Source organism: Cibotium barometz, chromosome 27, assembly GCF_041138505.1.
Source record: "Cibotium barometz isolate CiBa-2024 chromosome 27, ASM4113850v1, whole genome shotgun sequence".
Taxonomy (NCBI): Eukaryota; Viridiplantae; Streptophyta; class Polypodiopsida; order Cyatheales; family Cibotiaceae; genus Cibotium; species Cibotium barometz.
The window spans coordinates 52814543-52835661 of record NC_141072.1 but is presented as its reverse complement, the minus strand read 5'-3'; the positions used below and the strand labels follow the sequence as shown (position 1 = coordinate 52835661).

Below are 21119 nucleotides of genomic sequence, written 5' to 3'. Positions count from 1 at the left end.
GTGGTGGACACTGATGACCCGCCTAGGGGATAGGCCCCACACTTACACCACTGGCATGGTTGGTGAGATCATGGGTAATATGCAGCCAGTGGGATGACAGGCTATGTGACAGCCATTCTAGAGACTGGCATAGTTATAACGCTAGCTCATATAGTTGGGTTCACACTATAGAGAACCCTAGTATTATGTATTTGGTTGAGTACCTTTTCATATTGTGTACTCTTATCTTTGTATATGGTGTGTTGAGTGTTGAGCGAAGAAGAAGAAGATTTTCAGTCTCTCACTTTGTGTGTTCTCTTTTAGGGTTTTGAGAGTGTGTGTGTGCTTGCAAGAGCTCAAGCTCTCTTCTCCCCTGCATCTTTTAATGGTATTAGAGCTTGGTTCATCCTAAGGGCTGAGCTGCAAGCAAGAGAAGCACAGGAAGTGGTATAAGGGTAAGAGTTTCAACTACTCTTCCCTATTTGTGTTAGCGACACTACACCCTTGTCGGGAGCTCTACGGGAGGCACCGGCAAACAATCTCTGATTGAGGAGCTTTCTTCGCAGGAGTAAAGCTATAGGGCAACTATACTGTCCTATCGAGCAATGTTTTTCGGGCCGACAACGCATTTCGTGTGTGTTACGACCTCCGTTTTTTAGAAAGCAGGCGATTTCGAGCACTGCGGCGGCGGCGGGGCGGGTAAGTCATCGATTCTCTGCAGAACTCTGTGTTTTAAGAACTGCAGGAGGACAGATTGGTTGTGCAAATATTGTGTGTGCTGTCAGGAGGTCAACAGTTGCCATTGGGTGTATGTATGCACATTGAGGTCACTGGATGTGACATTTGAGTGTAATACAGTACCGCTGCAAAAAATACAGCAGTTTGTGTAGGATAAACCAGAGTGCTGTTTCTGGTAAATTTGTGTGTCTGGCAAGATGTCAAATGATGGCATAAACCAGATTGTTGCTAAGAAGCTTGATAAGAATAACTTCCATGCTTGGAGGTTCAGGTTGACGAATTTCCTGATGGGAAAGGGCTATTGGGACTACATAAAAGGTAAGCATGAAGAGGCACCGGAGATACCGAAGATCAATTCGACTGCGCAGATGTGAAAGAGTTCAAGGATTGGAACCAAAGAGCTAGAAAAGTTATGTATTGGCCTCTCTATCAATATACAGGACACCATGATTGGGCACATTCAGGATGCCAAGTCCCCCAAGGAGGCGTGGGACACCTTGGTAAAACTCTATGAAACGAATACTAAGGCACAAAAGATATAGTTGAAAAATGAACTTCATACTGTGGGAGAAAAAGAGTATGTCTGTGAGAATGGCTATGCATTGAAGATCAAGGGTATTGTGGAATCCCTTGCATCTATTGGCATTTCAGTAGATGATGATGATAAGGTGGAAGTCTGTCTACGTGGTCTTGGGCCACAATACAAGGCATTTTTCAAGATGTCTATCTAGACTCCGGAAAACATTTCCAATTTCACAGATTTGGTGTCTATGTTGATTATAGAAGAGAAGAGCTTGGGTGAAGACCAACAGTCTTCACAAAACAAAAATAGGTCAGAGCAACAGGCCTTCTACACAAGTTTAGGAAGAGGACAAGGTAGAGGAGGTCATGGACGCAGTCAAGGAGGTGGCCGAACAGGTAATCAGAATTATGGCCAGAAGCAGCAACAACAACAGTCCCAGAATTCACAACACGCAAGTGGAAGAGGCCAATACAGAGGCAAGGCAAGTCAAAGAGGTAGTGGCAATTGGCAAAGGCAGTCACTAATGATACACATGGATGCTTTTATTGTGGTAAGCCTGGACATGTGCAGGCACATTGTTATAAGAAGCAGCATGTCGTTAATGCCATGTCTGAAGATGTTGAAGCAGCACATAAAGATGATGTATGGTACGTTGATTCAGGTGCTTCGAACCTCATGACAAGTCATGGGGAGTGGTTCAAGGAGACAAAAAACCTTGAAAGACCAAGTTTTGTGGAAACAGGGGAACCTTGAAAGACCAGGTTTTGTGGAAATAGGGGATGACACTACTCAATCGCCCATGTTGGAGATGTGCCATTGTCTATGTAGGATGACAAAGTGAAGTACCTTGCAGATGTACTTCATCATCTGAACATAACAAAGAATCTAGTTTCAATTGGCCAGATGATTGAGTAGGGTTTGCAGGTTCGGTTTAACCCTAATGGTTGTTATGTTGAAGACTTTAAAGACAAGTGCAGGTTGGTTGCAAAAGGCAACAGAGTGGGCAGAACATTCATGTTGAATGTAAACATGCCTGAAGTGAGTGCTGTGATGTTTGCAAATGGTTCAGGAATTGTTGCAGACACAGACATTTGGCATAAAAGAATTGGACATGTGAATGTGCAAAGAATGAAGTCTATGTAGACTAAAGGAATTGTGACAGGACTGCCAAAGTTTAAAGTTGAAGGTATGAAAAAAATATGTGAAGCATGCCAATTTGGAAAGCAAACAAAGCATGTATTTCCACATAACAAAAATATGAGCAGAAATGCACTAGATGTTGTGCATTCAGATGTATGGGGTCCTACGAAGACCATGTCTATGGGAGGCTGCAAGTATTATCTAACATTTATTGATGTGACCACACAAGAAAAGTGTGGGTATACTTCATGAAGGAGAAGGGTGAGGTGTTCACTCATTTTCAGAATTTCAGAGTTATGGTTGAAAAGCAAAAAGGGAAATATGTAAAGTGCCTAAGGTCAGATGAAGGGGGAGAGTACTTCTCCAATGAGTTCTCTGAATTTTTGAAGAAGAATGGTATTCAAAGACAATTTACATGCAGATACAATCCGCAGCAAAATGGAGTTGCTGAGCGGAAAAACAGGCACATAGCTAAGATTGCGTGAGCATCATTGATGGAAGAGAAGAATATGTCGCATAGCTATTGGGCTGAGGCCATATCTACAGCACTTTACATCATGAGAACAGGACTCCAACTACAGCCATACATGATGTAACTCCAGAGGAGAGATTTGTCTCATCTGAAAGTCTGCATTGCATATGTGCATGTGCCAGATGAGCTGAGAACTAAGCTGGATTCAAAAGCTAAAAAATGTGTGTTTATTGGATATTCTCTTGAGCAAAAGGGATATAGGTGTTATAAGCCTGCTACATGTGAGTTGAGGGTAAGCAGGGATGCTGTTTTTAATGAGATGAGCAACTGGTATGCTGCTAATGAAAAAGAAGCTGTTAGCTGATGTGAGTTGAAATTTGGTTGCACAAAATGCAAGTCAGCAATCACAATCTTTAAGTGGACCAGGAGAGTCCTCATCTAGTGGTTCAGTCGAAATACTATGGAGTGGCAGGCTGCGTCATAATACCAGTCCTGCAAATTGTTGAAATATACAAGTGAATAGGGTGTGTGCGGGAACAACAAGCCCTTGGTTAGAGGCTGTAAAAGAGAATGTGTAAATGTGAAAGAACCTGTGAAAAGGTGAAGAATCTACTGGGAGAGAGCATAAAGGGTAACATGAGAAGATTTAGGAAGTGTGGAGATATTCTAGGAGATATTTTGGGAGATATTATGGGAAAAGTGAAGAGGTGGAGAGAATCAAGCAAAAGAGGTGGAGTGAATCAAGGAGAAATCAGTGGGATTAGATGATTGGATGTAAACTCTATAAATTGAGGCATTGGCCTAATGAGAATTTGCTGGTTTTTGATTATCCATGCCTACATTAAGCTATTTGCTAATTACTCACTAATTACATCTTAATTATTATCTAATCACTTTGTTAATGATGTTGATTCTAGTATTTGATCCACCATAGCTCATCACATTGCTGTAATTTCAACATGGTATCAGAGCCATGCGTGTGTACAGGGTCCAGGTGTGCTAAGTTAACTTGAGGGGAGGTGTGCTAACACTGGTCGTCGCAGGCTATCAAGTAAGAGAGAAACTTGGTATAGGGTCCAGGTGTTCTAGGAGTATTCACTTGAGGGGAGGTGTTGAAATATACAAGTGAATAGGGTGTGTGTGGGAACAAGCCCTTGGTTAGAGGCTGTAAAGAGAATGTGAAAATGTGAAAGAACCTGTGAAAATGTGAAAGAACCTGTGAAAAGGTGAGAAGAATCTACTGGGAGAGAATAAAGGGTAGCATGAGAAGATTTAGGAAGTGTGGAGATATTCTGGGAAAAGTGAAGAGGTGGAGAGAATCAAGCAAAAGAGGTGGAGTGAATCAAGGAGAAATCAGTGGGATTAGATGCTTGGATGTAAACTCTATAAATTGAGGCATTGGCCTAATGAGAATTTGCTGGTTTTTGATTATCCATGCCTACATTAAGCTATTTGCTAACTACTCACTAATTACATCTTAATTATTATCTAATCACTTTGTTAATGATGTTGGTTCTAGTATTTGATCTACCATAGATCATCACATTGCTATAATTTCAACACAAATGTGATTAGTACATCACATAAAGACAAAGAGAAAGTGGTTGAGCCCCTTAGTATGCCTGATATTTCTGCAGGGCATTCTCACGTTGATGGAGAGTCTAGTGGCTCAGAGATGAGCCTTGATGAGGAGCTTGGGATACCAGCTACTATGAGAACACCTGGTGTAAAGAAGGCTATAGAAGCCATGAATGCAAAGCTGTGAAGATCTGGGAGAGTGAAGAATCTTGTGTAAAGGTTTACCTATGATGCTTATGTGGCACATCACTATGCATACATGGCAAAAGTTGTGCAGGTTGTAGAGCCCGCATGCATTGATGAGGCTGTTGGAAATGTGTGTTGGGAGAAAGCTATAGATGAGGAGATGGATGCACTATATGGAAATGAGACTTGGGATTTAGTGCAATTTCTTGAAGGCAAGAAAGCCATTGGATGCAAGTGGGTGTACAAAGTAAAACATAAAAGTGATGGAAGCATAAGCACGTACAAGGCTAGATTGGTAGCCAAAGGAAATGCATAGACATATGGCATTGATTATGAGGAAACTTTCAGCCCAGTTGCCAAGATGGCAATAGTGAGAGTTGTGGGCAGTGGCTACATCAAAACAATGGTCTTTACATCAGATGGATGTAAAGAATGCATTCTTGCATGGGGATTTGCAGGAAAAGGTGTATATGTTGCAGCCACCTGGTTATGAGGATGTGAGTCACCCCGAGCATGTTTGCAAGTTGAAGAAAGCCTTGTATGGCTTAAAACAAGCACCAAGAGTATGTTCTAACAAGATTTCTGAATATCTTGTAACTATTGGCTTTCATGTAGCCAATGCAGATTTCTCGTTGTATGTGAGACACAGTGATAGAGGGATTGTGCTTGTTGTCATCTATGTAGATGACTTGATCATTATGGGGGACCATGATGTAGATGACTTGATCATTATGGGGGACCATGATGTAGAGATCTTTGATGTAAAGATCTTGCTTAGACAGAAGTTTGAGATGAAGGATCTAGGGGAGCTCAGATATTTCTTGGGCATTGAGGTGATTAGGTCACCACATGGTATTGGATTACTGCAGAGATAGTATGGCTTGGACATATTGTCGAAGTATGGTATGACAGGCTGTAAACCTATCTCAGTGCCATTGGATCAGAATGGCAAGTTGAGTGCAGATTCAAGAGAGATTTTGGAGGATCCTACTATGTAAAGGCGCATAGTAGGAAGCTTGATCTACATGACGATCACGAGGCCGGATTTAAGCTATGCTATTTTGGGTTGGTGAGTCAGTTTATGCAGGTTCCACAGAAGCTGCATTTGGATGCATTGAGACGCATACTGAGGTATGTTGAAGTCTACTTTACATTGTGGACTATTTTATGAAACTGGAACAGAGATATGTGTGCATGGGTACATAGGAACTGATTGGGCTAGTAGTATCTCAGATAGAAGATCTACTAGTGACTTCATGTTTTCTTTGGGGAGTGCTGCTATGACTTGGAGTAGCAAGAAGTAGCCTACGGTTGCTCTATCGAGTACAAAGGCCGAGTATAGAGGTTCTACTATGGCAGCATGTGAGGTAGCTTGGTTGAGAAAGCTACTTGCAAATTTGGGTCTATCAGTTGGATAGACAAGTTGTCATTTTCTGTGATAACATTAGCAGTATACAGTTGGCCAGGAACCCAATTTTTCATGCTCGCACCACGAAGCATATAGAGGTCCACTACCATTTTGTCAGAGAGAAGGTCTTGGCAGGAGATGTTGACCTTGTTTATGTCAGCACATAGGATTAGGTAGCTGAAATCTTCACCAAAGCATTGGGTACAGAGAAGATCCGCAAATTCAGGGCTTTTCTTGGTGTACATGAGATGGAGTTGAGCTTGAGGGGGAGTGTTGAGATATAAAGCTCATCTAGTGAGGCGGTGCACACTGATGACCCGCCTGGGGGATAGGCCCCACACTTACACCGCTGGCATGGTTGGTGAGATCATGGGTGATATGCGGCTAGTGGGATGACAGGCTATGTGATAGCCATTCTAGAGGCTGGCATAGTTATAGCGCCAGCTCATTTAGTTGGGTTCACACTATAGAGAACCCTAGTATGTATTTGGTTGAGTACCTTTTCATATTGTGTACTCTTGTCTTTGTATATGGTGTGTTGAGTGTTGAGCGAAGAAGAAGAAGATTTTCAGCCTCTCACTTTGTGTGTTCTCTTTTAGGGTTATGTGAGTGTGTGTGTGCTTGCAAGAGCTCAAGCTCTCTTCTCCCTTGCGTCTTTTCAAGTTTTTCATTGCCTTCACCTCGATCTTGAAACTCTTGCCCCTCACGTCGTGCATCATCAGAACAGAGGCTATTTCCCATATACCCAGTTTATCTTCAAGCTCTTCCACATGCCTACTATGTGTTGGTAGGGCTATGCACCTTGCTTGCTGAGAATTCAAGGTCCCCCATTTGCCATGATTATGAGACCATGGTTATCTCCTCCTTACGCTTCCCAATATGTAAAAATATAGAAAGTGGCACAATAACCAGAAAGTGTAAGGGTTAATTCTAGACATGTAGTGGAATCAGATATACCTTTCTTCTCATCAACTGGAAACTTGACTCTTTCACATTGTCAAAGCCCATGATGCTAAAGTGTTGATGCAGGTCTGCTATGCTCCAATGCTTGCTTGCTGCCACTCGCTCAATCCATCCATTTTGCATCATTACAACTATCTCAATAGGCACAATTTATTCTTCTGAGGCTTGAAGTGGGATCCATGTCTCGTGCTTTTGCATCCATCTTTGGTAGTGCAAACGCATGTACAAAATAGAGCAGGCCTTCAAGAACCTGAAAGACACTATAGAATCTACTACATTGCACGTACACATCACCTTGATGTGACCCCTCATTAACCTCCCAACCCTCTCCTAGTAATCCTTGAATGAGGTCAGACCGTACCTCCTTACAAATATACATTATTTTTGTTTAGTGCATTAGCATGGAATTGAACATACATGTGCACAAAAATATGTAAAGGACAAAACCAATTTAGCCCTACTGACCTAGATGCCTTTCAAAACTTGAGTGATGTCTTGATATCACTTACCATCTTAAACTTTAAGCATAAGATGGTCCAATCATCAGGTTTGGGCCATTCAGGATTATTAAGAGGGGGGTTGGGGATCTCTTCTAGCTTGCCAAATAAACTTGGTTTTTTATCTACAAAATATAAGTGAGAAAAGAAAAAGATATTGTTCTGTGTACAAGCTCACTTGGGCTTTGAGATACAAACATTGCCTCTCCAATGGATGCATGCATACAATCAAAAACTCCAGTGAGGCTTTGGAGTGGTTGTTTCTCAACATAATTAGAGGGAAAAATATCTGCAGTCAGATAGAGACAAGAAAATGGAGAATCATAAGAAGATTTGAAACAAAAAATCCAATATTAGCATGTTGTTAAAGCTGTGTTTATATTACACTGACAATTTGAAGGAAACCTTGGTTGTTGGCCTTGAATGTAAATGTCTCCAAGGGTATACACATGTTGCACTATGGAAACCAGTCCTTCCTTCTTAGTATGCTTGAAGCCTTATAGCCGCCCCTTCTAATGATGTAGCATATTCCCTAGTTGATGCACTCGATGTGGTCCCTTAGAGCTTGGCTGCATGATGCATGATGCAGACCCAAGCCCCAACCTTGAATCTTGTTGGAGCCCAAACTCCATGCTCATCTCTTGTGTTATGTAGCACAAGCTCTTCCACCTTCTCCCTTAGGTCTTCTCACATTACTGGAAGAGGCCATGGTGGTAAGAAAAGATAAGAAGGGAAAAGAAAATATTGTTAAAACAGAGGAGTGGAGAGGAGAGAAAGTTTAGGTTTTCAGTGCAGCAATGGAAGCTTAAAAGAGGGTTAAAGGTTGAGAATAGGCTTCCTGAACCTAGAGTAGACTAAAGAGGGATAGAGTTTCTATAGCAATGGAGAGGGAGGGAGCTTGAGAGGGAGAGAGAGGGAGCTTGAGAAGGAGAGAGAGCTTGAGAGGGATGGAGTTTCTACAGTAATGGAGAGCTTAGAAAAGGAGGAAAGAGGGGGAGGGAGCTTGAGAGGGAGAGGGACTTGAGAAGGAGGGAGAGCTTGAGAGGTATGGAGATTTTGCAGCAATGGAGAGCTTAGAAGAGGAAAAATAGGTTCAAAATGAGCTTTCCAAACCTAGACTATGTTGGGGGGAAGTTTAAGAGGGAAACACACTTTTAGGAAAAAAATAAAAAAATAATAATTTTTAGGGTTTTTTAATCCATGCAATTCTAGGTGGGGGGACCTGTAAGTTTGGACCCAAGAAATAGGGGGACAAGAGTAGTAATTAGGCCCCATTAGCAAACCAAAGCCTAGGCCCCCTAGGGTCAAAGAAGTCAAAAATGTGCACCCAACCCTCTTCTTATTGGTCCATTCCTAACCAAAAGCTAATCCAAGAGGCCCTCTTTGGGTCCAAAAAATTCTTAATGGTTGGGCCAGTTGATGCCATGGGGGCAGACTACCCCACTTGGCTAGACAACGCCATGGGGGCAATCACTACAAGGGATTGGGCTCATACCCGCGCTCCTAGCCGCTAAAAATGACTTGTGAAAAAAAGTAGCGGGCCCGTGTATCAGCGCGTGTATCATCGCGGCCAGAGACATGCGTGTAAAAGCGCGTGTATGGCACCTCTCAGACGCGCGTATACACGGGTGTATAGCCGCGTTTTTTTTAACAGACGCGTTGATACATGTGACTATACACGCATTTTTTTTATTTAGACGCGCTTATACACGGCTCTATAGCCGCGTCCTATTCAATTCAAATGTCTCAGACGCGTTTATACCTGCGTCTATACACGCGTTTCTTTATTTTAGATGCGCTTATACACGCGTAAGTACCAGTTTTGACGCACTAATACACGCGTATTTTCCACGGTATCCGCGTAGATACACACGAGTTTTAGCAGTTCTGACGCGTTTATACACGCGAACAGAGAGCAAAAAAAAATCCAGAGAGTGCTATTTGGTGCCTGAATACTGTTCCAGCATTCCAGCACCCAATAGCACTCTCTGGTTTTTTTTTGTGCATTAGACCATCCCATTAGACCATCCACGAAGAACATATGCACGAGGGAGATTAAGACAAGAACGACATGAATGCATACATTGTCAATACACGATTCAAGACAGACATGAATGTAATACTATCGATCAATCAATTCAATATTACTATCAAAATTTCATACATGTATACAAGGGAGTCCATATCTCGAAGTAGCCCATGGCTTGAGTTTACAAAAAAATATATACAATCACATCCTCAATATGGAATGTGATACTATAAGTCTGAGTACTACTCAGACCCAGATGATGACTCGGTGCTCCCTCCATGCTCAGATGAGCTCACATCGGTCGGAATGTCCGAGGAGTAGTGCTCACGTCCACCCTCTGCAGCAGCGGCGGCCGGTGGATCATCAGCAGCTTGTGCCTGTTCAAGTAATATATAGTATATAAGTATATATATATGCAATTCAATAAACCAAAACCATTCGTTTAGAATTTTCAAGTACCTGTCGACCGTATGGTCTCATGGCCATCTCAAACTGCGCGTCCGTAATACGTCCCTCGGCTCTGAAGATGGCCCACGTGTCACGTCTGCTATGCCGGCGAGCATACGCAGTATCGTGGGTTGTGGGCTTCCTCCCCGTAACCCGTCGCTGTATCATAATCAACACAATTTGTAAGATTAAAACAATCATAGAATCAATGAATTAAGTAAACAATCAAATAAAGTGGCAAGATACTTACGAACTCTGCCTCCCATGACTCGACGCCGCCAGATCCGAAATGCGAAGATCCAATGGTCTCCATCTGGATCCGTCGTGCCTCCACATGCTGCCTGCTCTTCACGCCACCCTCTGCTCGTTTCTTTGCCTCCTTCCACTCGCGTTTGTGTGCAGTGGTGGCAGGTTTCTCGGCAGGATAGCCACCCGCAACTACATTTAGCCGGTCATCGTACGCGAGTTTTTTAAGGTGAGATCTTTTATTACTTAAGATCTCCCTTATTCGCGTCCTTCCCCATACATCCGAGAATGTAGCATGTGGGGGATTGGGGTACCGACTATGTACAGCCTCTATCACCTCCCCAACTAATCGGCTATTTTGATCTTTAAATTTAATAAAACAATTTCTATATGAGTTTGATACTACCCCACGCATGTACTCCATTACCTCCCTCCCCCTCGCATCCATCACTATCCCGCCCCTATCCGTCACATCATAGCAGACCACTCTCTCTATCTCTCTCATCTCCTCCTCTTCCGAACTGTCTCCTCTAACTCTTCTCTCTCTATCTCCTCTCTCACCGCGTGCCCTACTACCTCCCCCACCTCCCCCACCAAAGCACCCGCCGCATCCTCCACTACTCCCACTCTTCCTACTGCTGCGGGTGGAGTCACGACTGGGGGATTGTCTACGTGACGGTGGCTGTGAGCCTTGACGTGACGGTGGCTCTGAGGGAGCACGTGATGGTGGCTGTGAGGGTGTACGTGAGTGTGTCTGGGACGAGGTATGTCTCCTCGGTGGACGTGGAAGAGGAGAAGCTGCATGCCGTCTCGTCGGACTCGGAGGAATAGACGGCACTGGAGTGCCCTGGATACTCGCGGTAAGGGTATAGACACCAGGCAGGGAAGGAGGGGGATGGGCATACATATACTCTGTAATCTCAACCGGACCAGGTTGGCGTCCAAAATGATTCATCATCTCCATCAGCCAATTGCTGTACGCAAATGGATCGGATGAAGAACCTGGAATATCCATAAAGAACCTGCAAAACAAACATCTTCATGTACATCATGGGCTGTCTCTTGACTCACACGAATATCATCATTCAAGTCAGTTGTGTTGCCTGCAAATCATGAAATCTAAAACGCCGCAGTCTCGTGCAGAAACGCGTGTATAGACCCGTCCAGAAACGCGTGTATACACCCGTCAACAAACGCGTGTATACAACCGTCAAAAAACGCGTGTATATTCACGTGAACAGACTCTGCAGAGGTTACACGCGCTTTTACACGCGTTCCTACACGCGACCTGCAAAATTTTTTTTCCGAAAAAACCGACCCCCGACAAAGACAGATAGAATGTCCTTAAAAAAGGAGCCCCTGTCAGGATGCAGTAACCCAATCGTGTGCACAGAAGCAAAAGGACAAACCCAAAGAGCAAATAGCATAAAGAAATCTGACAAAAGAGACAAGGCACAGGACAAAGTGACTCACCTCTGAAAAAGTGAGTCCTCTCTGCTCCTTCTCTGCTCCCTCCTTCTCCCGTGTGTGTGCTCCTTTCTCTGCTCCCTCCTTGTTGTTGGAAGAGGCGAAAACAGGCGAAAACGCAAGCAGAGTCGATTTTTTAGTTCAAAATCTATATTTTGGGAAAGGCGGGCTATTTTTAGTTTAAACATACCGTCGCGTTTATATTCGCGTGTATAAAGGCATGTATTTTCGCGTGTGTATATTTTAGCTGCGTTTATACACGCGTTTTGCAGAACTTACCCACGTTAATACACGCGATTTTTAGGAAGTACCCGCGTTAATACACGCTATTTCTAGGAAATAGCTGCGTCAATACACGCGATTTTTATGCTTTCATTAAAAACATATTGTGATTTTGTGTTTTCTGATTTTTACACAGGATGTCATCAACCTCTTCAAGCAGTTATGGGGAAGATGAGACAATGCGTCATCGTAATCGCGATGTGTGGTTGGGACAACGGATCAAATGTATGTGTAATCGATGTTAAGGGTGCATTGTACGAGCACGTCGAATTACCATGAATCACATCTCCATGTATGGAGAATGGAATCAAACAGGTTTAGAGGTGAGTAGATGTAAATTGATGGTATTCAAATGAGTCATGGTATCCAAATTAAATTAATAGAGTTGTAATATATAAACTCGCTCTAATTGAAGCAGGATGCAGTACCACACCCTAACATGGTACCCTACGCGCGACGAGAGCACGTAAAGCGTCGACGAGATGATGCTGGAGCTTCGGGATCTATTGTCAGAGATGAGTGGGAAAGGGATGACAATAGCCCTGCACCCCACGAAGTTGTGGAAGAGGAGGTGCTTGATGATATGGTGCGGAATCTTTTTAAGGATGATCCCAAAGGTATGGACGACGATGATATGGAACAAGAGCATCTTTATAAGGCTTCATCGACACCGGTGTTTGAAGGGTGCACATTCTCAGTTTTACGTGCTTCACTTGAACTACTTAATATACAAACAGTTTATGGATGGAGCAATGCAAGTCTTGACGCATTGTTGAAGTAAGCATTCTAACTTACAAATTTGAATTAGTGGTTTAAGGTTTAGGATTTAAGACTAATTATAATTGATGATATTGGATGCAGGCTATTATCAAATATGCTTCCAAAGGAAAATAGGCTTCCCACCTCAAGAGACATAGCGAGGCGCTATGTGACATCTCTTGGAGGACTGGTTATGATAAAATACATGCATGCGTCAATGATTGCATTCTGTTTCGTGGGACGCATAAGGAGGCTCTACATTGTCCCACTTGTGGTGAAGCAAGGTACAGAACAGATATGAAGAGTTTTGATGTACCTCATAAAGTCTTGCGACACTTTCCTATAATTCCTCATATCAAACACATGTTCAGGTGCAAATCCATAGCAGAGCTCATGTCATGGCATTCCTCACATTGATCGGATGATGGCATGTGGAGAATTCCCGCAGACACTCCTGCTTGGAAGCATATTGAAGATGAGTGGCCCAGCTTTAAAACAGAGTCCAGAAACTTGAGACTTGGCCTGGGTATGGATGGAGTGAATCCATTTGGTTTTAAAAGCACCGCATACAGCGTGTGGCCAGTTGTGTTGGTGAATTATAACCTTCCACCATCAATGGCGATCAAGAAGGGACATCTTATGTTATCCCTTCTAATTCCAGGAAAACATAAAGTGAAGCATATGGATGTTTATCTTGAACCACTGATTGATGAGTTGGAGGAACTATGGAGAGGTGTTGCGGTGGTGGACATTAGTAGGCCTCCCTCCTCTCGACACTTCGACTTAAAAGCAGTGTTGATGTGGACAATGCATGACTTTCCAGGATACAGCGATTGTTCTGGTAAGAATTCTAATTACCTCCCTACTCTATTACTATTGGCTATATATATTAATTAGACGGTTTGACTTTATTATTCTAACTTTTATTTATATTTTAACAGGTTTGAAAACATCGGGTAAACATGCATGTCCTGTTTGTGGTCCTTCGTTAGTACATGAGTATGCTGACGGTTTGTGTAAGACTATATTCGATAATCATCATCGATTTCTCCCCTCAGATCATCCTAAATATGTTGCTAGTAAGAGTAACATTCCTCCACAAACACTTCGTGCAAAAGATTGGAAGCGTATTTGGGAGTCTACAACTATTCTTCCTCCAGATGGCATGAACAGGTATAGTGATGTTTTTTCAATCTTGTTTTGTGTAGTCTCTAATTGGATTAAAGGTCACATAGAGCAATCCCTTGTGTAGGTACTCCATTTTTTTTCGGCTGCCATATTGGACCCATCTTAAGATCAACCATCTTCTTGATCCCATGCACATCTTCAAGAATGTGGGATCTGGTATTTGGGAACATATTATTGGTAAACGAGACAATGTTAGCGTACGTGAGGACTTGCGGGTCGCAGGATGTATGCGTCAAGCTTGGCCACGAGAGGTGGGTGGGCACGTTTGTCTTCCGCCTGCACCATGGATTATATCAAAGAAAGAGGAGAAGCAGGTAAAGCAGGCCATCACCACTTTGCGTACTCCCACTGGTGGATGCATGAGATCATTGAAGGGAGCCTTTACAACCACTAAGAAAAGAGGCGTTGAGCAACTATATGGGTTGAAGTCCCACGATTGGCACAAGATGCTTCAAGTAAGTGTTTTTCAAGTCTTATACACGTACGTTGAAATTAAATTTTGTAATGCCATAAACCATAAATGTGCTCTTATGTGCGCAGTTCATACTACCTACTAGCATCGACCATTGTGCAAATAAGAGTTTGAAAAAATGTATTTATAAGATGGGCGAGCTTGTGAGGTATGTAAAACCCATGCTCAGATCACCCTTCATTATACCTTGCAAAATGAACGTGCATGAGGTATAACGTACTATTTATTTATTTTTCAGATATGTTAGTTCCAAAGCAATTGATCCAGCCACGTTGGATGATGCGCGTGTTATGGCAGTGGAGGTGGTTTGTTTGGTAGAGGAGACTTTTCCGCGAACCATTCTCACAAGTCAGCTACATCTCATTGTGCATTTAGTGGACGAAATTGCTTTATGTGGTACTGTGCATGCACGCTGGATGTTCTTCCTAGAGCGCTTCATGAAGACCTTAAAAGACTTTGTGAGGCAAAGTGCAAGGCCTGAAGGAAGCATGGCCGAGGGTTGGTTGATACAAGAGTCTCTTGTATATATTTCAGAATTTCTTGGTCAGGTGGACAGCTCTTTGCCCCACGACTATGGAGCAATGAAGAGGACTTGAGGATGACCTCTATTGTGCCTCAAGGAAAAGGACAGAGTAAAGTAATTGACAGAACATTGATTGATGATCTCAATTTCACTTGTATCCTTAATAGTGATGTGATGAGCAGATGGGTTACAAGATGGGTTGGTTGATACAAGAGTCTCTTGTATATATTTCAGAATTTCTTGGTCAGGTGGACAGCTCTTTGCCACGACTATGGAGCAATGAAGAGGACTTGAGGATGACCTCTATTGTGCCTCAAGGAAAAGGACAGAGTAAAGTAATTGACAGAACATTGATTGATGATCTCAATTTCACTTGTATCCTTAATAGTGATGTGATGAGCAGATGGGTTACAAGATATGAGGATGCAAAGACAAACAGGCAAGTAGAAAGAGCTCTCTTTCGGAGGCAACATGGCTCTCGGAAGGCGTACCCTAAGCATCTAGCAACACTTCCGAATGATATCCATGTTGATTGGTTGCATGAGGAAATGGAGAGAGCAGAGAGCGACGAGGGGCTGCATATCACGGCGGAAGAATGGGAGTATGCACGAGGATGCATGTCAAAGGTACATAGAACTAATGTTTTGCATTAGTTGTAAGTGATTTGCTTTTAATATTTATTCACATTGCTTACACAAATATTGCTTCTATTTTGGTCCAGTGCACTATGTTCAATGCTATATGGTGTGAAGGCAAGCATTTTCGAACACAAAGAATTGATGAAAAGAGAAATACACAAGATTGCGGTGTCATTAGTAGCTTTGAGGGAGCTAATGGAAAAATGGATGATTATTGTGGCATAATCCAAGACATATTTAGGCTTGACTTTCGTCGCTTCTTTGTGTATGTTTTGGATGTCAAATGGCAAATGAACGTGGTGGAAAAAGGGCCTGATGCAACGATAAAACGCCATGCAAGTGGATATGTAACTATTGACTCTACAAAGTTCTGGCAAACAAAGAAAGATAGGCTCGTATTGCCACAACAATGTGAGCAGGTATGCATTTTTTTACTAATGTGTTTCATGTACATATATATCGAAGCTCGCGTACCCCTTGACTTTTGATATGCTAATTAATTACTGTACTGTGTGTATTTGAGTAGGTTATCTATCTACCAATGGTGCATGACATCAAATGGTGGTACGTCATCCCTATTGCACCACGTTCCAAAGTGATGTTTAATACATTCACTGATATGGAGCATATGGAGGATGTAACAAGCCGTAATGAAGATGATGTCGAACATGCCATTGAAGATGTTGTGATCGATGATCAAGAAATAAGAGATGATCATGATAATGAGGATGAGCATGCCATTTCTCATGATCATGAGAATGACCCTACCATTGAGGATGATGGTGATGTTGATGAGGATGATCAGGACATCGATACCATTATCAATGGAGTACAGAATATCGATAGTGGAATAAATTTAATCGTAGCCTTACCAATTGATCAAATGGATATTGATGTTGATCGTTTGGCAAGGATGGATCTTATTGAAGATGAGATCGAACCCTAACCAATCCATCACTGTATGTTCTAAATTGATGACATTTCCATCATCTCATATGCATGATTTATTTTTGAATATATTTCATTGTTGTAAATGCATGTAGTGGGATTGTGTAATGATGTATACTGTAATGTACTATGAGATGGTTTAAGGAAAATAGTTTTTAATTTTGTAAAGGAATTCAGTTTTTTTCCAGTTTTTCTCTGCCATGCGTGTATTAATCCGTGTATAGTAGCGTGTATTTATCCGTGTATAATAGCGAGTATTACCCCGTGAATATTATCGTGTATAGGTGCGTGTATTACTGCGTGTATATAGACACGTTTATACACGCGTTGATTAATGCAAACATACACGCGAACTTAAATGCAAAAATACACGCGCCCGATTCTATTCAAATACAGGCGCGACCATACACGCATTCGTAATTTATCGCGTGTATGAAACGCGTGTATGGCAGCATTGTCTTGTAGTGAATCTACCCCACTTTGCTCAGTCGGGGTAGACCACAACTTTGATAGGCGTGGGGCCAAGTGGCGCGGGGCTGAGTGGTGCCATCCCATCATGATATGGTTGTGATGAACCTACACCACCTTCCTCTACTAGACCCACCCCTGCTTCCTCACGTCCATCTTCACCAAGTAGGGAGTCTGGGGGGTTAGTAGACATGCTAGTAGGGGGGAAGTAGGCTCCTCTTTCTTTGGAAAAAGCAACACTAGGTCTGCCAATGCGTCTCCCCAACAGGGGATCTTCATCTACACATTATGAGCCAGCCTCCAGGAGACCCGTTCCACCATTTAATCCACGCCTCCTACCATACACCATGGATGCAGATAGTGCCCTTGTGATGCACAAGGAAAACAAGTCATGAATCTTATGCATGTTGCAAACTTGGAGTTCATGAAATCTTTCAAAAAGTGGAAAGCACAAGATGAACTTTCTAAGAAATATGTTATCAATGTGCTTAAGTTGGAGTTCCTTGTTCCACATGCAGGTCTTTGCTTCTCCGGGGAGTGGATGAAGCGGCGCATCAAACGTTTTCTCTCTAATAGGAGAGAAAATATTAAGAGAGCAGCAAAGAATAATTTGGAGAAACCTAGCTGTGTAGTACGGTCGAGGAGTGGAGGCATGCACGCAGCTTTGTGAGAAAGCACCCAGGTGCTTTTCAACAACAAGCGGGCGAGTGCTTCCCTACTATGGAAGTGAGGGGCTTCGTACTTTGGCTCCAGCAGGAAATCCTTCTTTCTTGCTTTTTTTTAAGTATCATTTCTTCTTTCCTTTCATTTCGTTTTGTGTTATATTATTTTCTTGAAATAATTGTATATTTTCTTAATTCTTTTTTGTAGAGAGAGGTTGTTGGCATGACCCAGCAAAGGAGGAGTATGACTATGGGTATAGATCCCCTTGTCTACAATTGTGGGCGTAGATGCGTACGCAAGATGTATGCTTGGATGAGTCCATTTTGGGGACTCAAGCTGACGAGATAATGTGTTGCCTAAACTATTCTCTTTTCTACGTCTAATTATATTTTAATGCTATTGCTTACCTTACTCTTGATGGCATGTATGTAGGATGAAGGGGAAGAAAAAGAGAAGGATCCAGATTATTAGCTAAAGCAAGTGAAGAGGATGAGGAATTGGATGATGAAGATCACTCAAAATTCGATGAGGATTCTAGTTAGACACCTCTTCATATGTAAAAACTTTATGTATATGTGGCCAAAGGCCCAATAGTTTCTGAAATATAATAACTTTTTGGGCTCAATTGCATTCTCCACAATGTACGTGTTTCTTATATTTGTGTTTGTGTTATAAATCTGAAACTGTGACTCTATTTTTTTTAATAAAAGAGTTGAGGCAGATTGGGGAGTCTTGTGCAGACTCCTCAGTCTACCCCAACTCTTTTTTTGCTGTGCAGAGCATCACTCCTCCTCAGTAGCAACGAGAATATAAGTCGTTGTTTTATTTTATTTTTTTAAAGCTGGGGCAGACTGGGGAGTCCTGTGTAGACTCCCCAGTCTGCCCCAGCTCTTTTTTTTATGTGCAAAAAGCATTCACTACTCAATAGCAAAAATATAAGTCGCTACTCAACAGCAAAATATCGCTGCAACAGCAAAATATCACTGCTCAACAGTGATATTTTGTTGTTTCACAGCAAAATATCTATTTCACTACTATTTGCACTATTGTACAATAAAAATAGCAATGTTTTTAGCAGCAAAAATGGCCTGACACCTACCTACCCTGTTAGTTATAAAAACGCTGCTATTTTCACTACTAGACCCCATTCTATTGTAGTGTATATGCAATTCTAAAGTTTCCACCATATGTATGACATTTTTGTGCAAAGTTATGGGATGATATTCCAACATGGAATTTTATGAATAGATTAGTTACAAACTCTATGCATTCTAGACAAAGTTTAATCCATTTGTTTCCCACAACATAAGCTTGTTTGCTTATTTGACTTTGTGAAGCAATGTTCTAACAATAATCCACCAATATTACAGATATTTGGCATGTAGTATCAATCCTCTATTGTCTTTATCTTCGTTGACACATCTGTGATATACTTTATCTGTCGAAAGAGGATGAAAGACATTTTGTCAATTGACCAAAACTCAATAAAAAATTACACACATATATTTGCTTTCAAAAATTAAATTTGGTAATATGTTCAGTTATCCACATATTGTGGGTGGTTTTAAACGTTGGATTTGATTAGGTATCCAAATATCACTAGTTGATGTCTTATGTACAGGTTTTATAGAAAAAAAGAAGAAGAAGATAGAAGACATTTAGTCAATTGACCAAAAGTTAATTAAAAAATCAAAAACACATACTTTCATTGCTCTTAAATACTCGATATATCTTTCAGTACATAAAATTATATTTGGTCATATAGTTAGTTATCCACATATTTGGATAGATTTGAATGTTGGAATTGGTCAATTGTCCAAATCTCACTCGATGACAATAAACATCTTGTGCATGGGTGTTATTTCCTAGATTTGATTACTTGTCCAAATCTATATTAAGAGAGGGTAATGCTAGTGGCCAAAGCTTATAGATGGATGTGAATTTTTAGAATTAATTGTTCAAATCCATGTCATGGGTGTTAATGCTATGGATTTGGCCAATTGTCTAAATCTTATGTATGACGATAAACTTTATGTGGCCTTATTGGCATACACAAATGATCAACTATATACAAGGATTAAATTTGAACAAGTGTCCGAATCTTTGTTTAGGGTGTCAAACAATAACAAAATCACAAACACATGGTCTAATTGATCTAATGAACATGGCATATGTTTTACTTTATAACAATGAACAGATTATGATGTAGTCACTTTGTCATTATGAACAAATTATAATACAATCAAGTTAGCTCAACAATAGTATCTTTGAATTTGATAAAATAATATAGAAGTTCTTCTACTAAGTCAAGATCATAAGTAACATACATATAAATCTAACCAATGATATTCGTAGAGAATTTACTTACATATCAAATAGAAAAAAACTATTCTATCAATAAAATGAGAACTAAGTGTGATTTTTAAACACCTTTTGTGTTTGGCTCATCAGGAAGAAGTTAATCATCAACAAAGTCTAACATTTCCCCTTCATGCTCCTTTGTAAGTGTAGCTATATGCTCCTTTGTAAGTGGTAGCTATATGCTCTGGTGTGAGGCCTCTTATCTCACAAGCTTCTCATTTGTAAACATGGAATTCCCTCCCTACTTTGTAATTCTAGCCCAAGAAGTGATTAGAAGATTCCCCTCGACAAAACTTGAACACATTGATTCGATCTCATGTAATTCTTGTAAACTTACCATTGCTGTTGTCTTTTATTTGTTTTTAAGAGCTATTCTACATGTTCTTCCCAATTTGAATACATCAAAAACATACTCATCCTCCTTATAAAAAGATCGTATAGTTGTAGAAATAACATCTTCCTTCTTTATTAATAGTGTGTGTGCACATTGGCTTGCTCTTCATGTGCATCTGAGTCACCACCCACCACTATCACTATCACTATTGTTAGAAATATCCAAAATATATGGTGTATACTCCAAATCTTGGTAGCACAAGTATTGTCCATGAATTCCTTCTTTTTTCTCACTAATATATGTGCCAAAAAAGTATTAATTGATGCATCCACGTGATCTATATTAGAAGGGTTAATAACCATGCTACCTATTGCCAGTAGTAGCTACCTTCTCTAAATTAGCACTCTTTAACTCTACAAGTTGCTTTAATGTTACAAATGCGATGAGGATGAATTGTGAAAGTTCAGTTAGCAGCTAGTTTTAACAATCCGTGCAATATCATCTTAAACCTATTTGAGCTCCATGTCATGCTATGAACCACATGAATTACATCACTCACCGCTGTGCCAATGGTAGTTGGTTCCTTGAATGTGTTGCACATGAACTCCAACCCTTACATGTTTGGTCCAACTTGGTATACACTCCAAGGATACTTATCAGAATGCAAACTAGTTTCCACTTTTTGGTTTATAATCCACTGAATGTAAGCTTGTGCGAATGGAGGCAATGTATCTTTATGATCCCTATGAGCAAGATTATTTTTTAGCCATATTTGACTTGATCCAACTATCTTTTCATAGTATTCTGGTT

At 41.3% G+C, this 21119-nt stretch overlaps 1 protein-coding gene across 1 annotated transcript in view; it reads left to right on the top strand.

Annotated features, from left to right (window-relative positions):
* Positions 1-12394: 12394 nt before the first annotated feature.
* LOC147623512 (uncharacterized) overlaps positions 12395-21119 on the top strand; it is a 194747-nt gene continuing 186022 nt past the window's right edge. Inside the window, exons 1-2 of the mRNA XM_086821782.1 lie at positions 12395-12732; positions 12817-12904. Of these exons, the coding sequence (XP_086677908.1) occupies positions 12395-12732; positions 12817-12904 (426 nt within the window). The remainder of the gene's footprint in view (positions 12733-12816; positions 12905-21119) is intronic.